The sequence below is a fragment of the Symsagittifera roscoffensis genome, chromosome 5, assembly GCF_963678635.1.
Source record: "Symsagittifera roscoffensis chromosome 5, txSymRosc1.1, whole genome shotgun sequence".
Taxonomy (NCBI): Eukaryota; Metazoa; Xenacoelomorpha; order Acoela; family Convolutidae; genus Symsagittifera; species Symsagittifera roscoffensis.
The window spans coordinates 46,238,817-46,261,618 of NC_087066.1; the positions used below are offsets into that span (position 1 = coordinate 46,238,817).

A 22,802-nucleotide genomic window follows, 5' to 3' on the forward strand; every position below is an offset into this window, starting at 1 on the left:
TGCGCGAGACATTGGATCAATTAATTTCATCGAAAAAAAACTTCATATAAAGACCAAAGAGTTATACTCTTTGGGGCTGGACCAATCATCTGATCTTTTTCCAATTAGCCTGTGCAAAAAAGAAGCCAGTGGTAAAAGCAATGACTGATTTACCGGAATCCATGACAGCTATTTTGAAATCGAGCAAGCTATGGTAGGCTCCAACTGTTTCAGACTTTCAAAAACTCTTGACATTAATCTTCAGTTTCCGGCTTAGGGAAGTGAACCATCGGATCCGTCTGCTCGTTCACTGTAACATAATAAATAATTAATGTTGTTGTTGCTGTTTTTAGCCACAAGGTGGCGCGTCCGGTATGCTCAAACTGAGCCCCAGAAACGTCTCAACTTCAAACGGATGAATCCTCGTCTACTGGGATTTGAAAAAATGGTGTTCTAATTAACGGTCAAAAAGATAAAGAGCGGTGTCGGGGAAAGGACAGTGAACGTGGACGCAGTTTAGTGGACAGTTGGGGTCAATACGGTTCAGGAAAGTTTTGAGGAAGGGAATGCACCCGGATCAACTGTGCGGATAAGGTTCTCCCAGTGGAGAGGGAGGGACCCTTAGGAGAGAGGTACCCTTCTGAGTGGACTCTTTCGAGGGTGGTGCATCTGATATTAGCTGGCTGACTCTATATGAATAAAATTGCTTTTGAAGCACTTTAAATTGAAAAAGATAGAAATTTTATCCGCTAAAAACATTGAAAGACGTATGGGTAATAGTTTCAGATATGATATTTTCAATTTTGGGGCCTATAAACTTAAGCAGTGACAGGCAGATATTCCAGATGTTTAGAATCATGATGGAATTGAAACATGATGAAATCAAGGTTACTGCGCATAGGAAACTGCGCAGCCAGTAAATGATGGCAGTGGTCCATTTTAACTTTATATTCTCGATAAAATGTTCCATTGCGCTTATCTTTGTGCACCGTAATTACAAAGGGAACTGCACTTGAAACATCCGCACGCCAAATTGAGTTGCTCTCCAGCGCATCTAACTTTCTGCCGTAGAGAAAAATAACATGCCAACAGCATCAGAAGTGCGACTCGGTGACCAGAAAGATATTCCCCGGCAGAGATTCAGCGGCGAAGGTATGCGAATGTCCTTCAAAGCAGCAGGCGCTACCTCGATGAATATTTGCGACTCAAAGGCATCCCAGTTAACTCTGCGCACATCACTCTCAAGAGTTCTAAAATTGACTTAGCCTTGTCATTTATTGCATATCTCCGAATAAAACGGTTACTAGATAGAACTCACACCTTTTTGCCTGAAAAAAGTAGATTTATCCAATCTTTTTGTGAACCCAAGTTTTGTTAACCCAAAGTTCTCGAGATCATTTTGATACTTTTTACAAACAATTATGCCATAAAAAATTACAGATCATTCGCAGGGACGTTTACATCGATATTTGTCTGATAGGCAATAGTATTCTGGCGAACTTGATAACACTTCAGAAGAAACAGCTGCTTATCCCATTTGCTGATGGTATATTTAAGCCACCAATAGACCATTTTATTCAGATTCAATTGATAGATGAGCGACTAAACTGGTAGAAAAACCGATAAAAATGGTCAAAATCAATTTAAGAAGATCCAACTTAGCGTTAAAAGTTTAGAATTCCAGTTCGCATGATATCGAATTTAATCCAGATTTGAACAATTGTTCAACTAAGTTGTAGCTTACAAAATATTTCAATCACCCACCCGAAGCTTTACATGCAATTAAAAATACAATTAACAGTTTTAATCTCGTTTTAAATATACAGTTTTAAAAATGCAATTAGTTGGAAAAGAGTCAATTAACGCAATTAAACAAAAAAAAACTGACTTAATTTTTTTGAAAAACCTCAACTTTCGAAACTTGAAGAAAAATTAGACGCCCTTCAAGCTCTTCGAATATCTAAAACAAATTATGATGGCACTTTTTCGATGAAATTACGCCAATTCGAGAAAACTCGATCAATAGGTAAATTTATTATTTCGCTGGGAAATCTAAAAATCAAATTCCATTTTCGAAACTAGAAGTCAATCACGTTTTTTGTTACCTTTAACGTTCGCTGTTCGATACTGGAATTTGCCTTCCTTTCACATAGAGGCGAAGCTGCGCTTTGCTAACACTTGCGAGAACATGACCAAAAAGCAGCTCTATCAAGTGTCATAAGGAGAAGTGGAAATAAGCCTAGAATTAGCAAAAACTAGGCTACGTGTAGGATTCGAATCTGCGACCTACTGCAATCAAGTGATTTTGAGTCTCACGCACTTTACACTCAGCCACGGAAGCTTAACAACCGACAAACACTAGTCACGAATAAAGCAGCTACATATGCTAATAAATTGCCAATGCCATTCAGCAAAACTGGTACCAAATAAAATAGACTCAATTTTGCAACTTTCGAAATTTGAAGAAAAATTAGATGCCCTTCAAGCTCTTCGAATATCTAAAACAAATTATGATGGCACTTTTTCGATGAATTTACGCCTGAGAAAACTCGATCAATAGGTAAATTTTTTATTTAGCTGGGAAAGCTGAAAATCAAACTCAATTTTCGAAACCAGACGTCGATCACATTTTTCGTTCCCTTTTACGTTCGCTGATCGATAGTGGAATTTGCCTTCGTTTCACACAGAGGCGAAGCTGCGTTTTGCAAACACTTGCGAGAACACGACCAAAAAGCAGCTCTATCAAGTGAAATAAGAAAAGGTGAAAATAAGCTTCGAATTAGCAAAAACTAGGCTACGTGTAGGATTCGAATCTGCGACCTACTGCAATCAAAAGACTTTGAGTCTTACGCACTTCCCACTCAACCACGGAAGCTTACCAACCGACAAACACTAGTCACGAATAAAACAGCTACATATGCTTATAGATTCCCAATGCCATTCAGCAAAAGTGGCAGCGCCATTCAGCAAAAGTGGCACCAAATAAAAATAGACTCAATTTCGCAAGTAATAATTTTGAATATAACAAACTGAAGGTATCAACACTAATTTTGCATGAAACATATTGCAAAGCATAAAGCCACATTATGAACAAATTATGCATTTCAGAAGATTGCGATATATGAGTTAGAAAATTTCTGAAATCGCGGTTTCATTATTGCCATGTTGTTTGAAACAAACCAATTTTTTTCGGTTCATTTGATAAATTAAAAATGCATCTACTCTGTGGACTTGTTACTATTCGAATGTCAAAGACATGCTTTTAAAAAGCTGTTAAGTTGCCCCAAAAGTGGTACCAATATTTGCGACTTAGGCTATAAAAAACAGAAGGTTCGTACTAATACACTCGCTTCGCAAGTTTAAACAAAGGAAATAAACTGAACAAAAAAGTAAACCAAAAGACAACACGCGAAAAAGTGAATTTGAGCCTGAACAAATTGCAAGACTTTCCCGAAAAAAGTCATCGCGACCTAAATAAGAGTCTAACTACGTTCATCGACTATTAACAAATGATTTACGTTTTTTCGCGCTAATTTCAGTTTTGTGATTCGAGACTAATTTGCATTCCATTTAGAAAACGTATTTGATGTTGAATAATCCACAGCCAAACAGCTTATATTGAACCCCTAGATCCGTTTGTGGCTCCTATTTCAGATATAGTACTAGTGGGTGCGTATAAGATTTTCGCTTTTGATGATTTAAACACAGGCGAAAATGCACATCGCATACACAAGCAAAAATATGACCGATAATGCTACTGGGAGAATGAGTAAAACTTTGAGTCTACAAAATTTCGAGACGCACGCCAATTATGAGTCTACATAATTGCTAAGTGACGCAAGCCAATTAAGACGCATTGGCGCAGTACCAGTCAATTAAAAAAAAAATTACCAACTAACATGTCTTAATTTATAGAGCGTACGCATTTAAACTAGTATACGAAAACGTTCATTAAAACATCCGACCCTGCCCAGGTTCGAACCCTCTTATTTTGCTGCTGGTCTCCCTCCCTACCTCTCCGCTACAGATCCATGATGCCTTGAAGCTAAGTGTTATTTGTAATATAATATTCTGTGTTAATATCCTTAGCATTGGCTGTACTTAAAACCTGGATCAAAATGAACACTTTCAAAATGAACACATTTTGTCGAAACAATTGCATCGCAACAATATTTGCGCCCTAGGTTGAAAAAAAGAACGTTAATACTATAACACAAGCTATGCTTGTGAAATGACAGGATAATTTATCCTTCTTTTAAATAAAATGACCCAAGTATCGTACTTCCACATCGAAAATTGCAGCCTATTCAGAAAAAAATCGTTCATATTTTTAGCTCTAAATATTAACTGTGAGAAATAGTGAAAACAAAATACATCATCAATCATCATAAATGAAACTGCATGGCTACAAATTTCTGAATCAGGGGTCGACAATCAATTCTCTGATGAAGATGGGTCCGAAATGCATGCGCATTCCTGGGTTCAAACAACTTTGTAGCGTCCTTGCTGCCTCGTGCCTTGGTTTGTTTGCTAGAACAAGACAGTCAGCTTTAGAATTGTCAAACGGAAAAATTTCAGACTAATTAAGGGCTATTTTAACTTTGAACATGAAAAGGTTCATTCGAACATAGCCTGAAGAGAGTTAGAAAGTTGTGAATCAAATTTAAAAAATACAAAAAATACTGTTTTTTGAAATATTTTATGTTTGCGTATTTCAAAGAACGAACCACATCGCCGTCAACCGTTAATCATCATCATAAAATTTGATGATTGACTTTGTCACCAAACTAACTACAATTGCAAAACCAGATCATTGAAAAATTTTGTCTTTTTTTCTTTCTTGGCTAATTTAAGAATTAGAAACTTTCGTGCACTATGTATACTTCCTGTGTTTCTACAAGCAAACTCACCAATCGCACAAGTTCTTCCTTGATTATTCTGATCAACTCCGCTTTGCAAATGGCCACGCCTCTCTCGTGGATACCTAGAGCAACACAGAGCTTAACTCACTACAATTGCACCCATTAAAGGTTAACAGCCGCGGATCTAATATTTTTTGGAGACGAGGAAAAAGGAGGGATTATGATTTTTTATACTTTAGGCCGACCAAATTAACTTTCCTAGCTCTTGTCAAGTGCTAAAAACACTCTATTTCGCTTTAAAGAATTCGCCATCCACGGGCAGTTTTTGTAGTATAGTGTCGAGTATGTTACTCACTTTCGATGGCGAGGAACAGTTTCCTCTCTCCCTCGGGCGGCGTGTGTCCGCTGGGGTAGTACTGTCCCTTCACCGTGATCATGCAGTCAGAGTACTCGGCCAGGTGAGTGAGAGTCTCACGCGACAGTACCTTGAATCTAAGCCACAAACACACACACACACACACTCATGAATATTCGATAACAGCGTTTCTCTGCAAAGAGCTGAACAGTTTATTTTTTGGTCCTTTCCTGGTAGATACATTGTCTTAATGTTAACATTAACTCGTATCACATCAACACATTCATAGCTTGTAGAAGGGACATTAGCAGCTGGATTACTATGCGAAATTTCACTGAGAATGATGAATTTGACCTATTGGGGCTGAGGCTAAAAACACGTAAGTCGGATTGTTACCTGGCGGTGGCGGGGAAATCATTGATCTCCAGCTCTTCCTCGTACTTGGTCATCATGTGTGCATCCACTTCCATCTGGTGGGCGGAAGAGGCGGAGAGGGAGGAGGAGGATGAGGAGTCTGTGAGAGACCTCTGGTAGTTGAGCTTCCGGTTCAGCTTCTCCGCTGCCTGCTCAGCCGCTGATTTGCTCTGAAACACAAAACAGCTCTCAGAAAAACTAAAACATTTATTCAAGATAAAGTTCCCAGGCGCTCGATTGTACTACATCACATTGCTGAATGTGTCAACAAAGGATATGGGAAAAGATCCGGTTTTCAATTTTTTCGAATTGCATACAACAAATTACATTACCTTGAAGTTCTTTCAAATTCTAAACAAAATTCTGATTGACACTATCTTGAATTTTGTTTTGCATGAGTATGATTTCATTAGAAAGTCATATATGAATTTGAGCTTGATAATTACTCGATACCCCGGTACCACACTACAATCATCAGCATCATTATCAACTACATCAACAACTTCAAACGCAACAAGACATTGGCAAGTAGCGGTTACGTAGCAGTAAGTAGACAACTACTATATCAACCAATCAAAACCGAGATAGGAATGAAAACTGTCGAAATAAATAATTATCAATTTCCAATACTTATCAATGGTTTAATAGAGTTATTGTCTACTTACTGACGAGTATGAATAAGCACTCAGCGAAAAACGACTGCGTCACTTGCTTTAACGAGCTTAGATTTTTCACACTGTGTTTACCTATCAGTTCCGATTGTTACGATTTGGCGCCGAACTTGGCATACAAATAAGAATAGGAACAGTTGAACTGCAAGATAAAACTCTAAGTAGGACCTCTGCATATGAAGAGTAAAGAGGTTACTTACGCTGCTGCCAGTGGAGAAAGAGCCGGTCCTGAGGAATGCATTGGCCGCATCCATAAACGAAGAGTTGTCTTTGTTCATGTTGTTGGGTGTGGTTATGGCGTTGGAGCCTGTAGCGGGCACTTGAGGCCTGTGGATGGCATTGGTCATCTCAGCCGAGAATTTGGACGCCTGCTGTGGATTCTTCAGCATCTTCATGGCCAGTTCTCTCGCCTGTTTCATCTTATTGTCTATGTTCTGGTTACCTGTTAACAGTGATGTCAAATTTTGGAAGCAAGCAGTTTGATAATTTTTAACAACATAGACGCCAATACCGCTCTGTTAATTTTGGGAAAATAGTGCCCTCAAATAGAGACTAAGAAACTGACTAGAAGAAAAACTAGTCTAAATACATCCTAAACAGCATCAACGCTCCGCTTTAATTATCCAGGATAAAACCTAGCCAACACAGCTGGAAAAGCGTCAATGAACGCAAGGAAACAGAAAACATAGCCAACAGACAATTGGAACAGAGTCAATGAATGCCAATGAACAGAAAAAATACTAACTTTTTTTTTGAAAAAAAAACTAACTTCGATTTTCCGAAAAAAAAATAGATGGCCCTTAAACTATTTGAATTTCAAGAAAAATTTATGATTGACAATTTTTTCATAAAACTGACCTAATTTGAGAAAACTGGATCAGTAGGTAAGTTTATATTCGCTGGGTCTGATAATTAAATTCCATTTTCGAAATTCAAGTCGATCACGTTTTTCGCAATCTTTACACTTTTGCTGTTCGATAGTGGAGTTTACCCCTGGCCCCGAAATTAAGATTATTACGCCCTAGCAACTGCGCCATGTGTTGACCAGATATTCCTGTTGTCAAATGGTGCAGTCATGTTGTTTAAATAGTTGTTAACGTGAAAAATTCCACGTTCTGATTGAAAAGGATTGCAAATCGCAAGCTTTAAGAACATAGCTAATCGAAGATCGGAAAAGTAATGAACGCAAGTAAACAAAAAAAACACTGACTTTCTTGAAAAAATCTCAACTTTCGAATTTCTAAGAAGAAAATAGATGCCCTTAAAGTTCTTTGAATTTTTAGAACAAATTGTGATTGGCGCTTTTTTGATAACCTGAACCCAACTTGAGAAAACTGGATCAACAGGTAAAGTTTTTATTCTGCAGGAAATCTAAAAATTAAATTCCACTTTTGAAACTAGAAATCGTTCACGTTTTTTTCTCGCCATTTTCACGTACGTATGCATTATACCTCAAAAAGTGCATTATACCTAATTTCTTCCATATTTTAAGCTTTTTTCCTGAAAAAAAAACAAAAAAAATCAGCAAGACCTATATAAGAGTTTTCTCTACGTTCATTGCTCTTAAAAATGCTCATCAATGAAAAGAAGAGCTTGAGCTGCAGTGAAATAATGCAGCCAAATTTTTTGATGTCTAAAAAACGGTTGCAAAACCCTAGCAGCTCAGAAAAAGAGATTCCAGGCACAAGGAGAGATTCTAATGCGTTGTTACTGCTAGAAACAAGCAAATTTATAAAAACAAAGAACTATTTTCAGTTTTATGCTCACTGCACGACCGTAGATTGTGAAATTTTGAAGAACCAGATATAGTTTAAAAAACTGGAGTTTGAAAAGTTCTGTAGTAAGTGTAACTACTGAGTGATTTAGTTAAATACCCGTGAATATGACGGGTGCGTCGAGTGTTTTCTGAGCCTGTTCTGCCAGTCGCATCTGTTCTGCCAATTGAGCCTTCTCCTCCATACTCGGCTCCACTGACTTCACGCTCTTCTTCGTCTCAAACATCTGCTCAATCTTGCTCTCGATCTAACAAAGATACCAGAAATCACACCATCCTTGCGTTTGCTAAGGATAAAATAAGTTGCCAAATTTCGGGCAGAACCAATTGCCAATTGACTAGTAATGCAATTTGCCAATTTTGAACAACGTGCCCAAATAGAAACTTCAGATGACTAAGTGAGATAAATTATTCCTGAAAAAATAGTTTTCGCATGCAAAAATTATATTGAGTTGAGCCAATTGCTTTTTAAACTTCGGCCTTCATAGCTGTGAATATACCATGAAACATTTCCGCTGATATAAATGATACTATGTTAGGCCTCTCGCTTTTCGATCTAAGCAAAATAGCGTCACTTGTATCTTAAAATGAGTTCTACGCACTGATTTAAAATGAACTTTCCTGGCTGTTTTCACCATGTAGTTTAATCAAATTTTTCGCACTATGATGTCGAGCATTGTACTGGTTTTATGTTGTTTGTACTCACAATGTGGTCGTCCTCGTCGTCTGATTCGCCCATGCCATGTGATATCTTCTGCAGTTTCTTCCTCTCTAAGTCCATCTCCCGCTCACTTTCGTCGAACTTGAAGCCCTTCCCTCCAAATCCACCAGTACGGTATACCTCCTTCCCTAGCTATCACAACACAACAACCCATATCAAGCCAAATGAAAACCCATATAAAGCCAAATGAAAACCCATATCAAGCCAGTTGAAGGAAAATGGGACATAAGCCACGTGTGAAAATAAATTTGAAACCCTGTTCAAAAATTTAATCCGTTTGTCTCAATTTAAGTTCAATTTGAGGACAACATGTCGAGAAATCCAATCTCCAGCGTTAAACAAGCATTCGGAGCTATTTACCGAGGGGAAACTAGGCCGCCGATACTTGGAGAGACGAAAACAAAATTGATCCCAGAACTAAACTGTTGTCAAAAAAAACTTAAGAGCTGCAAGTTTTGAAACTAGAAGTTTGTACGCACTACCCCTGCTGAAACACAAAAGCATCCAACGCTATTTTTGTCCTTCAAGCGACACAATACGAGAGGAGAGTTCCTGCACTTCGCTTCAATCAAGCCAAAGCCCTTATGCTTTGCGATGTGAGAAGACAAAAACATAGCCAACAGACATTTGGAAAAGAGTCAATAAACGCAAGGAAACAAGAAAAATTAACCCAATTTGAGAAAACTATTAATCGGTAAAGTTTATATTTCGTTTCAACTTTTGTTGTTCGATAGTGGAGTTTGCCTTTTTTAACAAAAGAAAATCTGAACTTAGAAAGAAATCAAAAGTCAAAACGCGAAAAATTTCAGCGTGAACAAATTTTCGTGAAAAAAAAAACGAAAAAAAATAATCGCGACCTATATAAGAGCCTGAGCTACGTTCATCGCTTTTTAATAAGCAAATGATAGTCCGGCAATTTAACTAATCAAGAAAAAATTTCAGTTTAAATATAATCGGCCCCCGACAGGAATCGAACATTACTTTCGCTTGAGAGAGGAAATTCGAACTCTCAAAATCCAGACATGCTCAAAATTCACATCTGCTTGGTCATTCACAAATTCACATCTGCGTGCGAACTGGTATTGCTCTACTTGCTATATAAACATATATGCTATTAAAAACAATCTGAAAAAATGCGATATATCCGATATTTCAAAAACTCAAATAAGTTTCAAGAGACAGATCAATTCGCGAATCCTGGAATGATCGAAAACAAGCACTCATTTCATCACTTCAAAGCTTTCAAACAATTTCTGAAATCGTATATGATTAAGACTTTTCCGATAACAGAAGTAAAATAGCAAAACAATCCATATTTTTCCGCTGTGAATGCTACACACAGCCAAGAAATAGTTGGAAAGTGTCAATCAGCCAAAATAAAACAAGGTTAGCCAATAGCTGTGCAAGTGGCACAGAATGTTCCGACCATATTCATAAAAACTACACATAAAAGTTCTTCAAATTATTAAGTTCTGCAAATAAGCGTCGTTTTTTATACGTGGTGTGATGAGAATACTATACACAAGCCTGAAAAACTGGTAAATTAGGCTTAATCGACCAAAAAATGAAAAAATATTTTTAAAATTGTTCTTAATAGGGAAGTGCCAAATATAGCTTTCAAAAAATTTCCGTTTACAAAAATTAAAATTTTTAAGCCTAAATGACCAATTTATCAAGTTATCGTCACTTAATTCGATCGAAATTAGACGAAAAACCAAAAACTTCAAACCGTTTTTCTCGAATCACGACTGAAAGGGCTTTAATATGATATATCAATCAGCCCAGTCCGATGACTATTTGTGGTATCTATTTGTGGAATCTGGGAAAAAATAAAACACATCCGAATACTAAGTTCTTCCCCATTTTCCATGGTCGGAACAAAAATACTTGGCTTTAAGATCTTCGAATTTCAAAAAACTTTTTATGAATGACAGTTTTCGACAAAATTAAACCAATTTGTAGAAATTGACCAATACTAAGATATAATATTCTGCCGAGAAACTAAAAAAAAGAAAAGATCCATTTCCGAGAAAACTTGTTTACTTTGCGCAATTTAAGCAAATGAAACTGGAAAAAAAATTTTTAAAAAATCAACCGAAAAAAATAAAATTCGAGCGTGTAAAATTGTTCACAGAGGCGAAGCAGAAATTCGAACCACTCACGATTTAATTCACACATAAACACAGAGGCGAATTGCAGCTTCGTATCACTAGCGATTCAACACAAAAGCAGCATTGCAAGCTAGCGAAAGAAAAAGGAGACGGAAATCGAATCAAAAACATTTGGAAAAAAAACTTTCAGAAAAACAGTCGAAATACAAACCACCACAATTAAATAGGCATTGTATCTTTACCGAGTGGCCCCTCAGCCGACATAAAGTGGGTAGATGCCCATTGAGCCGAAAAACAAAAAAAATGTTTCAAAACAGTTGTTACGAAAAAAAATGTCAGCAATTACTTAAAACATTGAAATCTCGCGACACAAACTACCTGAAAATTTCAATAGAAACGTGAATTATTTTTTGCCCTTGAAGCGACATTATATAAGTTTAAATAATCCGTAAAAAGCAGAAGCCGAAACCATTTAGGCCTAAAAAGCTTTCAAGCTCACAAAGGAAAATCAAGAAAAATATAAGGTCAGGGCTATTATATCATTAAATTACAGGAGTGTATCAAAAAAGTTGCATCTACGATGAAAATTGCTCACAGCACAAGCAAAGTCTCCAATGTGGCAAGCCGAGGGAAGCAGTTTCGAAGTTGATACCGCTCACTTATATATACGTTCGCTTTTTAATATCATACTTACTGCCTTCTGTTCTGCGACGTACTCGTCCCACAGCTGCTGCAGTTCTCGAGGCAACTCTACTTTGGATAGTTGAAATGCACGCACTATGTCCCCAGACAATTTGCCCTGGTCTGTGGTGATGAAGGTGTACGCCACACCTTTGTTGCCCGCCCTCCCCGTACGACTTAAAAACAAACCTTTCAAGACACTCAGTACTGTAACTCTTTTTATCGAATACCTAGCTAGATGTTTTGATTTCGCAAATGTTAAGACCTCTGAGAATTCTGAGACGCAAATATATTACATTGTCTAAACCCATTTTGACAGTTTACTCGACGCATAACAATATATCAACGCAATACCAAAACAGCCCACTGAAAGTTGGAAAACAGTAATGAACGCAAATAAAGAGAAAAAACTGACTTCTTTTTGAAAAAACTTGCAAATTTTACAGAAGAAAAACTATGCACTTAAAGCTCTTTGAATTTCACAAAGAATTTATGTAGGACCCTTTTTTGATAAAACTAACCCAATTTGAGAAAACTGGATCAATTGGTAAAACTTTTTTATTAGGCTGGGTAATCTGATAATTAAATTCAACTTTCGAAATTAGAATTCGATCACGTGTTTCGTGAACTTTACACTTTTGCTGTTCGATAGTGGAGTTTGCCTCCTTTTAACAATGGAAATGCACTGAACTTCAAAAGAAATCACAAGTCAAACCGCGAAAAATTTGAGCTTGAACAAATTTCAAGACTTTTCCTGAAAAAAAATCACCATCACCGATATAAGAGTATTCACTACGTTCATTACTCTTAATAAAATGTCATAGAACATTCAGAGGACACCCGAAATTCGTATGTCTGACAGAAAAGACTTTGGTAGAAATTTACCAGTAGAAATTACGAGTCGATCATTAAAAATCAAAATTATTTGCCGAGTTCTGTGAGTAGTAGCAAGCCTATGTTGATATCTGAGAAACAAATTCGATCAGATACGAATTGAAGAGCTTGTATTGACAACATACCCGCATCTGTGCACGTAATCCTCGTAATGACTTGGACAGTCATAGTTGACGACTAGATACAGACTGCGCACGTCCAGACCTCTGGCAGCTACTGAGGTGGCGATGAGGAGAGAACACACTCCCATTCGGAAGTCCTGGATGACGGAGTCCCGGTCATACTGGTCCAGACCCCCGTGTAAAGCCAGGCAGGAGTAGGAGGCGTCCATGAGTCTCTTCAACAGCTTGTCAGCGTCCTCTTGTCGCTCCACGAACACCAAAGAGCTACCCTTCTCCGCATAGAGACCGAGGAGTTCGAGTAGCTTGTAAAACTTGATGTCTTCATCGTCCAATATGACCTATATATATCACAGAAAATACGTACCAAAAAGATGAGTGCTTAACTGCAAGAGAAAAAACCAAAACGCGAGATAATCCTATCGTCACAAATTGAATTTCACCCAATGATAAGGCGCTGTGGTTGAGTTTTTTTTGGAATATTGCGAAACCTTCAAGGGGCAACGCAACAAACACACTTGACCTTGGACCTCAAAAAATCATGTATTCGGATTTCTTATATTAGGACAGCGAACACAACTTGTCACCTCGGCCCGGATCAATTGTAACAATCAGTTTTTAAAGATTCTTTTAATAGGCGGTGTTATAATAAATCATAAATCAATTTTACGGCATTGAAACTTCAAGCAGCAGTCTTTCACATGCATTTTCGGCTTAAATTATTAGCCTAGTTTGAAACTTAAGCAGCCAGAGGAACCCACCACGTTTTGCTCGACGTCTGGACATACGACAGACCTGCCTCCGACCTGGATTTCGATGGGGTTGTCTAGAATGCGTCTGGCCAGAGTCTCCATCTGACGCGGAAAGGTAGCCGAGAACATGACTGTCTGTCGGTCCGGGCGCATATTGTCCATGATACGCATTACCTAATAAACCCAACAGATAATGTGACGCTTCAAAAGTAATTATATATTTTTTAATTGATTTTTTTTGTCAATTTTCGTAGTTAGCAGGAAGAGACTGACTTGGTTAATGAGCCATAGAATCTTTATCAATAGGTAAAGCTTTAAGCAAAATTCCACAATAGTTAGATTATAAATCTAACACGAAATATCAGTCTGAAAAATTACTCTGAAAAACAAAAATCTTCAGACCAGTTTTTCTCGATCAAAGCTTCTTTGCGGATTACGAATCACAAAAAGGATTAAAAATGATCGCGCGCTTTAGGCCAGTCAAAGTCGACTAAAAACACATCCTACGCCACAATTAAAGCCCGTTTCTTGAAGTGCTCGGAAGAATGAAGTCGACTGATTCTTATGCAAAATTAGCATGAAAATTTTCAATCACGGTACTAAAAACTCGGGAAAGATAGATTTTAGAAAATTGACCATGATTAATCAAAACTTTCTAGCAATTAAGAGTGAAGAGGGGTGGGATCTACCGAGAGTGACCAAACAGATAGGCAGTGACACTACCCGCCCAGCTCTGAAGTGGTAAATTTTCAACAAAATTATTCAGACACTGAATAAGTTTTTTTTAGATATCCCACATTAGACCCTAACGAGCTTTCTCTACATTAGTTAAAACGGCGCAAAAAAAATTTCCCGACGCCATAATTCTGCTTTGATTTTTTAGAGGTCGGAAAAACTCAAGCGTTGAGTACTCTTATGAATGCAACTGACCTGGGGTTCGAAGCCCATGTCGAACATTCTGTCTGCCTCGTCGAGCACACAGTAGGTGCAGCGCCTCAGATTAGTGACTCTGCCACTGTTCGCCGCCAGCATGTCAATCATGCGACCGGGAGTGCACACTATAATCTCTGCCCCCACCTTCAACTCCGCAATCTTAAAATAATGACAAATTGCTTCCAGCACCAAAATCAAGAATTTTTAAAATTTTGATGCTTCGAAGAGAAAGAAGCGAAGTTGTATCGGTTCGATTTTCCTCTTCGAAGTTTGAGATTTTTTTGACACAAAGCTTTATCCCCCCTCCCCAATAGTTTCGCATATCGTTGCGGATGAAGTACACATTTTCAACATCGAGTGTAAAGAACAAACTATTACTCCCGTTAAGCTTTATTCATTGGCTCCTTCATCTCACTGCCAAAATGTTTACAAACAGACCAGGAGCCTGACTACTTGCTGAATTCAAAGCAGAAACCCCCCAGTTAGTCTATATACAGTAGATATCTTTGTACCGATAGGGTTAGACCATAAAATATATGTTTGTTAGGACTAGCAGTGGTATACTATTAAATGTGTCGAGCGCTAGCAGAAGCAATGGTGTGGATGTAGGTAGTGTTACCTGTTCACTGATTCCGGTGCCCCCATATACGCAAGCTACTCTGAGGCCAAGTGTCTTTGCGAACTTCTTGCACTCTTTGAACGTCTGCAGGGCCAGTTCACGAGTGGGAGTCATCAGTACAGCTGCAAATAAAAGCAACACCACTTACACTCACATTAAAAATGACTCAACATTTCATAGGAGACTTTGAACAGGAGCGCATGAGTTCCAAATGAACCATCTAATATCGATTAGGCAATCATTAAAATGTTCCATTTCTTTCTTTTTGGGGAAAAATCACTACTGGCTGTTGATCTACTTCCTAGTGTTACAATTTCATGGCTCAAAACCTTCATTTTGATCGCCGCAACCCTCCCATACCCTACAGAATGCAACTTGTTCTTTGTTGCTGGCGCTCACACATTCACTCACCTATGGGTCCATCGCCCTCCTCCAGGAAGTCCTGGTCCATGACGTGTCTTATCATGGGAATGACGAAGGCTAGTGTCTTGCCGCAGCCGGTCTGTGCAATGCCCAGCATGTCCCGCCCACTCATGATCACCGGAAGCGCCTGAGCCTGGATGGGGGTGGGGGCCTCGTACTTGTTCCTATTGACACGAATACACATATATAACAGAGTCGAAGATGATTGATCTACCCATCATTTGTGATTATAAATGAAACATAGCCAACAGGTAGGGAAAAGTGTCAAAAAATTCCAAGAGACCCAAAAAAAAGTTATTTCAACTTTCTAGTTTTTAAGATAAACTATATCAGCTTCAAGTTTTTTGAACATCATAATCTTTAATAATTGCCACGTTTCTGATAACACTAACCCAATTTGAGAAAGCAAGATCAAATAAAAACTACCGCAGACAATTCTGAAAAAAAGACCAATTTTTGCTATTCCATAGGGTAATTTCCCTTTTTAGCAAATGACTTTCAATTGATGTTAATAAAAATCGAAGTCAAACCGCTAAAACAAATTTTAGCGTCAGCAAATTACTGAACTGGAAAAACTTCAACAAGACCTATAAAAGTGTCTTCACTATGTTCATTGACACTTAAAAGTTACACTAAGGCAATGTTGGATTGATATGAAAAAGAATGTATACTTAAGAGCACTCCTAAGCGCATTTTTAGTATGAATGCACTTCTTTTGTTATCTATATATTGATCACCGCAGAAAATCAAAATTTATCGTGAACAAATTTTTTCCTGATTAAAAATCAAAAAGACCTCACTACGTTCATAACTCTATATATAAAATCCTCTTTGATCTGTATCTGTATATCACTTTTTTTGCACCATTTGCACTTTCATTATTATTTAAGATCGTAATATGCCTTCGTTTAGCGAATGAATTTGAATTGAACTTGAAAAAAGTCAGACCGTCGTTAAACCAAATGAATTTCAGTTTACAAACCACACTTTCCTCCTGTGCTACGAACTCATCCGCATAAACCCTTATATAATTAAAACATTCATAATAGAGCGATTAAACACATGATACTAAATTTTCGCTAGAAAAAAACTTGAACAATAAAAGAAGATAATCTGAAATATATAACCAGAGGCGAAGTTGCATTTCGCATACTTAAGCAAAAATATGACCGATGACGCTACTGGGAAAACTGAATGAGTAAAATTTTGTGTCTACAAAACTTCTCAATAGACGCACGCCAATTATGAGTCTACGTAATTGCTAACTGACGCAAGCCAATTAAGACGCATTAGCAGAACCAGTCAATTTGAAAAAAAAAGAAACATACCAACTAACATGCCTCAATTTATAGAGCGGACGCATTTTAACTTGTATACGAAAAAGTTCATTTAAAACATCCGAACCCACCCAGGTTCAAACCCTCTTATTTTACTGCGGGTCTCCTTCCCTACCTCTACGCTACAGATCAATGATACCTTGAAGGTATAGTGCTATTTGTAATACATTTGTGTTGATATCCTTAGCATTGGCTGTACTTAATAGCTGTTTATTGATCGAAATGAAAAATTTCAAAATGAACACTAAAATTTGCGACTTAGGTTGGGAAAAAAAGAGAAATCATACTATCACACAAGCTTTGCTTGAGTAAACAGGAATGGATACTTAAGTTGAAAAATTGAACTCGAAATCAACAAAATTATTCTGCAAATTAATATCTACTTTCAAAACTAGAAGTCGATCACACTTATCGTGAAATTTACACTTTTGCTGTTCGATAAGCGACTTTGCCTTCCTTTCATTAAGGGAATGAACTGAACTTAAAAAGAAATCAGTAGTCAAATCGTAAAACTTTCCAGGAAAAAAAGTCACCAAAGCATATATTAGAGTACTTACTACACTCGCTCATGACTCTTGATTAAAAAGTCGGTGTCGGTTTAGAAACATCATATACTCAAGATTTTACATAGAGGCGAAGATGCACTTCGCACTTACTAGCGCGAAAAAGACAAAAAATTCTGCTACTGTAAAAATTCTGCTACGTCTCGGATTCGATCTACGACCTAGAGATTATGAGTCTCACGAACTATCTACTCAGCCACGGATGCGTAAAAACTACAAACTCTAGCCACAAATAAAGAAGAGAACAGATGCCATGAACTTCCAATGCTACAGGTTATGATTATAGCAAGAAAGCCACCAAATAAGTTAACGACTTTTACTTGCGAGTTAGTTTGGAAAAAAGCTAGTTGACAAAAATGGGACGTAAAAGGTCACTAAAAAGAAGATCTACCAAAATTTTCATGTTTATCTCGAAGATACTTCATTTTGAAGACAGCAGGTCAAACAGAATTGAAACAAGAATTGAAAAAATTCTGAGAAAGACACATTGAGCCGAAAAAAATGTCATAATTTTGAGCTATGAAAACTTTGAATCTGGTAGTTTTTGTGCACCCCCCCCCCGACGTCAGCACACAAATAAAAATTTTATGCATCAATTCAAAGGACGCAATACCACGCGGTTGAGCCAAAATATTATCGTTTGAGTTTAACAGCAGAACTTCAGTCGAAATCACGAATCAAAAAACCATTGACAGAAATCTTCAAAATTCTAAATTCTGTCGTAATAAACAATAAACGGTCGAAACAAGCCTGTTGAAAAACAAGCCTGTTGAAAAATTAGGCTTGGTTAAATTGAATTTGTTTACCAGGAGGGGATCAGCCGGAAAAAAATTGACAAAAAGCAAGAAGCCTAAAAAATATTTGAAAAACCAAAAGTAAAGATGAAAAATGTCCGGTGGGGATTCGAACTGCATGCCTGCGTCGCACCAACCAGATAAGATAGCAAGAGGCCAACCACGCGCTATGGATTTGTGAATTCAGTTTGAATATTAAAGCAAGGTAGCTTTCTTACTCTTGATTAGGACGACCACTCTGTGAACAATTTCTAGCAAGGTATCTAGTACTTGGTTGCAATAAACTAGCTAATCACAATGATAACTAAAAATAGAATGAACAGGTTGACTGTTTCAAACAGTTACTCTTTTTTGAGCATTTATCCATATCATTCCAGTATTTTTTGTGACTTTCATTTGGCACTTAGATTATGACTGGATTTTTTGTACCTTTTCATCGATTTAATCGATGTATAATGATATCCTTTTGTCCAAAGGCTTTTTATATCAAACTTACTTCTTGAGCACAGTGAGGACTGACTTGGATACTCCTGCCTGCACCCACGACTTGATGGGTTTGGGACAATTTGCGCCCTTCACCTTCGTCCCATCCAAATCATTCTCTCTGTATTTACTCACTTCTAAACAACAATAACAAAATCGCTATCTAGAGAACAAATATATACCACACACAAAAAAATGCACGCTACTTAAATAAATCACTATTTACTTCGACTACTTAACAGATCTTGAAAATTGATTTAGGTCAATTTGTAGCTTGAACTGAAGTGAATACAGGCAGCCTCAACTAGATTCACTTTGGCTGTGATTGACGCAACACTTAGGTTTTGACATCGAGCTAAGTGATACAATGACCCTAGTAACTTCGGCCAGTATTGTGTATTGTATGCATAAGAGTATCTACTCCACCTACCAGCCTTGGTCATGCGTGCTATCTCTGGGACCTCGACGTAGAACTGTTTACTGAAGGGAGGATACTCGATCTTGGAGTGGTCAACCTGGACTAGTTTCAGTCGCTTGTGGTCTGTCGCTGCATTCAACTCCCCCAAAGTCACCTTGTCCTCTTCTTCCGACGAATACTACACATATATACACAATATATTGATTGGAACATGAACATAGCCAACATACAGTCATACAGTGCTAATTAAATTTGTTAATTAACTCAAGGAAGCAAAAAACAACAACTCATTTTTGTTTCGACCAAGTCACTAAAAGGGTGTGATATTTCCCAGTAGATTTTGACTACTTCACGGAAAAAGCGTCGAGGGGGGGTTTAAGTCGTTAAACGCTACTGTTTGTGATTTGGATTCCAAAATGAAATAAAAATAGTTTAATTAGTGTCGAGAAAAAAATGGTCCTAATTTTTCCGTTTTTCAGACAGAGAAATAGATGAGACTGCTTTCCCAATCTGCCTTTTTATCTAACTAGACACCAAATGAAGAATAAACATTTTCATTCCATGTTTCTTACATGTCCTAACTCAAAGGATTAGGCTCGGAAAATTCTGAATTATCTGCGCTAATTTGATACAACTAACCTACATTTTTTTCTATGGACAAACTAAATTCAAATACATTTATTTTAAATAACCTCAAACAGTCTATAAAATCAAAGTCAAAACGCCAAAATAATAATATGAGCGTAAACTTACAAAATTTGAAAAACTCATAAAAAACATCCGAAAACACTTGACCTTAATCAGTAAAAAAAACCCTTAACAAAACAATTGTATGAGAAAATCTAGCATATTGGTAAAGTGTTTCCATGATTGACTTTTTTCGATGAAATTACCTCAGTTGCAGAGAAAACCGTATTAATATGCAATGCGTTTTTTTTCTAAAGAGAAAATTTAAAATAAACTCCACCACTGATCTAAGAAAGCTAAGCAAATTTTTGGCAACAAGTCAAAAACGAAAATACCAAAATAGAGGCTAAACAAATTCCAAGACTCTTCAGGCTAACTGAAAAAAAACTTTAAAATCCATTTCGTTTATCAACACTTATAAGTGCTGTAATTTTCTCGACGCATACTAATCTAATAAGTCGTCTCAAAGGATAGCCAAAAATGATTTTTGTAACAGAAGAAATAACTTAAAAACACTCACTTCTAGCGCATCCTGTCCCTGTTCTATCAACACGCCTCTCTTCTTCTCCACTTCACTCATCTCTTGCTTGTTGTTCTTGACACTTCCGCCTCTGCCTCCCACTGCTGCTGTTCCTGAGGTGGGGGCGGTTAATGCACTCAACTTGCCCTTGCTGGATGTGAGTGTGCCCCCCGAACTCGCACTGCTGCTTGAAGAGAGGGTTGGAGCTGAAACAACAGTTTTCTTCACCACCACCATTTTCTTCACCACCATCGAGCTGGCGCCACTGCCGTTTGTCGAATTGAAAAGGCCGACATCTCCTGATTTCTAAACACATACAGATAGCACATACAGGAATAAAATTTAACCCAATTTAATCAAAACCTCAAATTTTCTCTATTTGTTAAGCTCTTTTTTAAAATTCTTATAAATTAAAGTTTCGAACAGATATCAAAATAAACCGCATTAAACACATTTATCACAAAAATTGTCTGTGACGACCAGCGGCATAATCCTGAAAGAAAGAAGCTCAAATGTATAAATAATAGAAGAAGCATGTCAACTTAAAAACATAGCCAACTGAAGTAGGAAGAGTGTCAAAAAAAGTCCATTTTTGAAACTAGAATTAATTCACGTTTCTCGTGACCTGTTTTTTTTTGCTGTTCGTGACAAGTTTGTATGAATGAAATGACCTGTTCGCTATTCAAAACATAGCCAACAGACTTTTTCTTAAAAAACCAATCTGTCATGACCTAAATAAATACGTTCTTTTTCATTTGAGTAGAAAAAAAAGTCGAAAATACACCAACAAAATTTCTACAAAAACTTTCATATTTCTGTTTTGGATGATCTCCATAAACAGATATCGAAAGCATTTGGAGATACATCAATTACCAAGCGGCAACTAAAGCGACAAAACTTGGGTCGACCCTCGCTGAACCGAAAAAAACTGTTGTCACTTGAAAAATTGAGCAACCAATCCCTAGTGAAACACACAAAAATATTTAAAAATTAATTTGCCGCCAAAGCGGAATTTGACTAAATTGTTATATCATATATCGAGCAATCCGTTCAATTGAAAAAGGAACAAAAAAACAAACAAATAAAATTATTAAAAATCAAATTGGGGAATTTATAAACACAGAACTTTTAACAACATAGAAAACAACAAATCAAAAAAACCTTGGTCAGATTTGGTTAATTTATAAATAGCAGAACTTTCAATTATAATAAAATCAATTTATATCAACTAAAACTTTGGAAATGTTGAAGTAGATAATTGTATCGTAGAAAAGAATAGTTGTATAACTTGAATTATAAGTAACTGTAAGGCATCAAATCTAAATCTTACTGCAGCTTTGTTTTATATCGTACCGGACGATAGAGATCACAAGGTCATGACAGCAGGTCCCCAGACAGAAAGAAAGAAATTCATATCACTTACATAAACTCAAACTGGTCCCTATCTCATTCGGACAACCATAAATAAATTTAAGATCGTAGATGTAAAATTTATCAACTCATCCTTAGTTAAAGTTTTAATAACTGTTTTGGTTTCAACTTGAGTATTCAGGCACGCTCGCCAAACCTCTCCTTAAGGTTTTCTTCATCTCTCACTTGTGTTCGATTCGGTGAATCATCACTCCGCCCATTTTATCGACTCCTCTCCTTTGTCGCGTCGATTTTCGCGTTGCCTCCTCGCGCTGCTTTCGCTTACTACCGACGGTTTTCGGTGTCTGTTCTTTATCCGTTCCCGACGGTTCGTTCTCTCCGCCGCTCGCTGCAATTCTCGCCGCTTCGTCAGTGCGCCCCATGACTGCCCCGTCGCTATCTTCATCTTCATCACTTTCGTCCTCGCTGTACTCGACTATTCAATTTTTTCTCGTTTTCCCCGCTCGTTCCACATCTTCGTCCTCGCTGTATTCAACTAATCGATTTTTCTTTGTTTTCCGCGCTGGTTCCAATTCTAGTTGGTCCTTTTCAGCTTTCCTCTTATACTTTGTAGGCTTGCTTGGGCCCGGAGTGCTCTTTATGGGCTTGCTTGGACGCGGGGTGTTCGCGTCGATCCTTTCCTCAATTCGGCTTTCTTCAGCCGCCGATCTTAATGAAACACCACTTCGCCTTAATAACGACCCTTTTCCATTTGTACCGTGTTTCGTTAATTTTTCAATTTTTAATGGTAAACGTTTATACCTTCTTGGGTCCTTTGGGTCCGTTTTCCCGGTCTTCTGGTATACCGTCGTGGTACTGGTTTTGTGTCTTTTTAGCCATTCTGGTGCCTTAGGCAACTCTCGTGGTGCCTTGGGATCTACCACCTCCGTAACCTCAGGGTCCACGTCCGTCTCGATTAGGTCATGCTCATCCAAGACCCTTGGGGTTCTACGGTTTTCCGGGGCGTACACAAGATCTCTCCGTTTCTCCCAATCGAGAGTTAACTCCACATCAGCTAGACCACTCGCCTTGTCTAAACAAGATAACTTCTGGTTAATGACAGTTTTCCAATTTAGATTTTTCAATGATGGCTTTTTCGTCAAATTTCGAAGGGACATATTCGCTTCTCTTCCATGATAAGCCTCAAATGGCGTTAGCTTTGTCTTAGAATGCGGCACGAAAGGTAGCGCGCTCAGCGCACGGGATATCATTAATCCAAATTTATAGATTTTATTTTCCTGGAGGTATGTGAGCACGTAGTTTTTTATCGAGCCAATTGTCC

General features: G+C 37.7%; 1 protein-coding gene across 1 annotated transcript in view; it reads right to left on the reverse strand.

Moving 5' to 3' along the window:
• Positions 1–1,883: 1,883 nt before the first annotated feature.
• The window catches only part of LOC134845514 (probable ATP-dependent RNA helicase DDX46), a 33,873-nt gene continuing 12,954 nt past the window's right edge, over positions 1,884–22,802 (reverse strand). Inside the window, exons 8-23 of the mRNA XM_063862438.1 lie at positions 20,111–20,416; positions 18,916–19,081; positions 18,499–18,622; positions 15,297–15,472; positions 14,886–15,007; positions 14,264–14,425; positions 13,343–13,507; positions 12,588–12,922; positions 11,582–11,744; positions 8,762–8,908; positions 8,156–8,303; positions 6,482–6,723; positions 5,593–5,780; positions 5,197–5,333; positions 4,890–4,963; positions 1,884–4,509 (exon numbers count right to left, since the gene is read on the reverse strand). Coding sequence (XP_063718508.1) covers positions 4,462–4,509; positions 4,890–4,963; positions 5,197–5,333; positions 5,593–5,780; positions 6,482–6,723; positions 8,156–8,303; positions 8,762–8,908; positions 11,582–11,744; positions 12,588–12,922; positions 13,343–13,507; positions 14,264–14,425; positions 14,886–15,007; positions 15,297–15,472; positions 18,499–18,622; positions 18,916–19,081; positions 20,111–20,416 — 2,703 coding nt within the window. The 3' untranslated portion in view covers positions 1,884–4,461. The remainder of the gene's footprint in view (positions 4,510–4,889; positions 4,964–5,196; positions 5,334–5,592; positions 5,781–6,481; positions 6,724–8,155; positions 8,304–8,761; positions 8,909–11,581; positions 11,745–12,587; positions 12,923–13,342; positions 13,508–14,263; positions 14,426–14,885; positions 15,008–15,296; positions 15,473–18,498; positions 18,623–18,915; positions 19,082–20,110; positions 20,417–22,802) is intronic.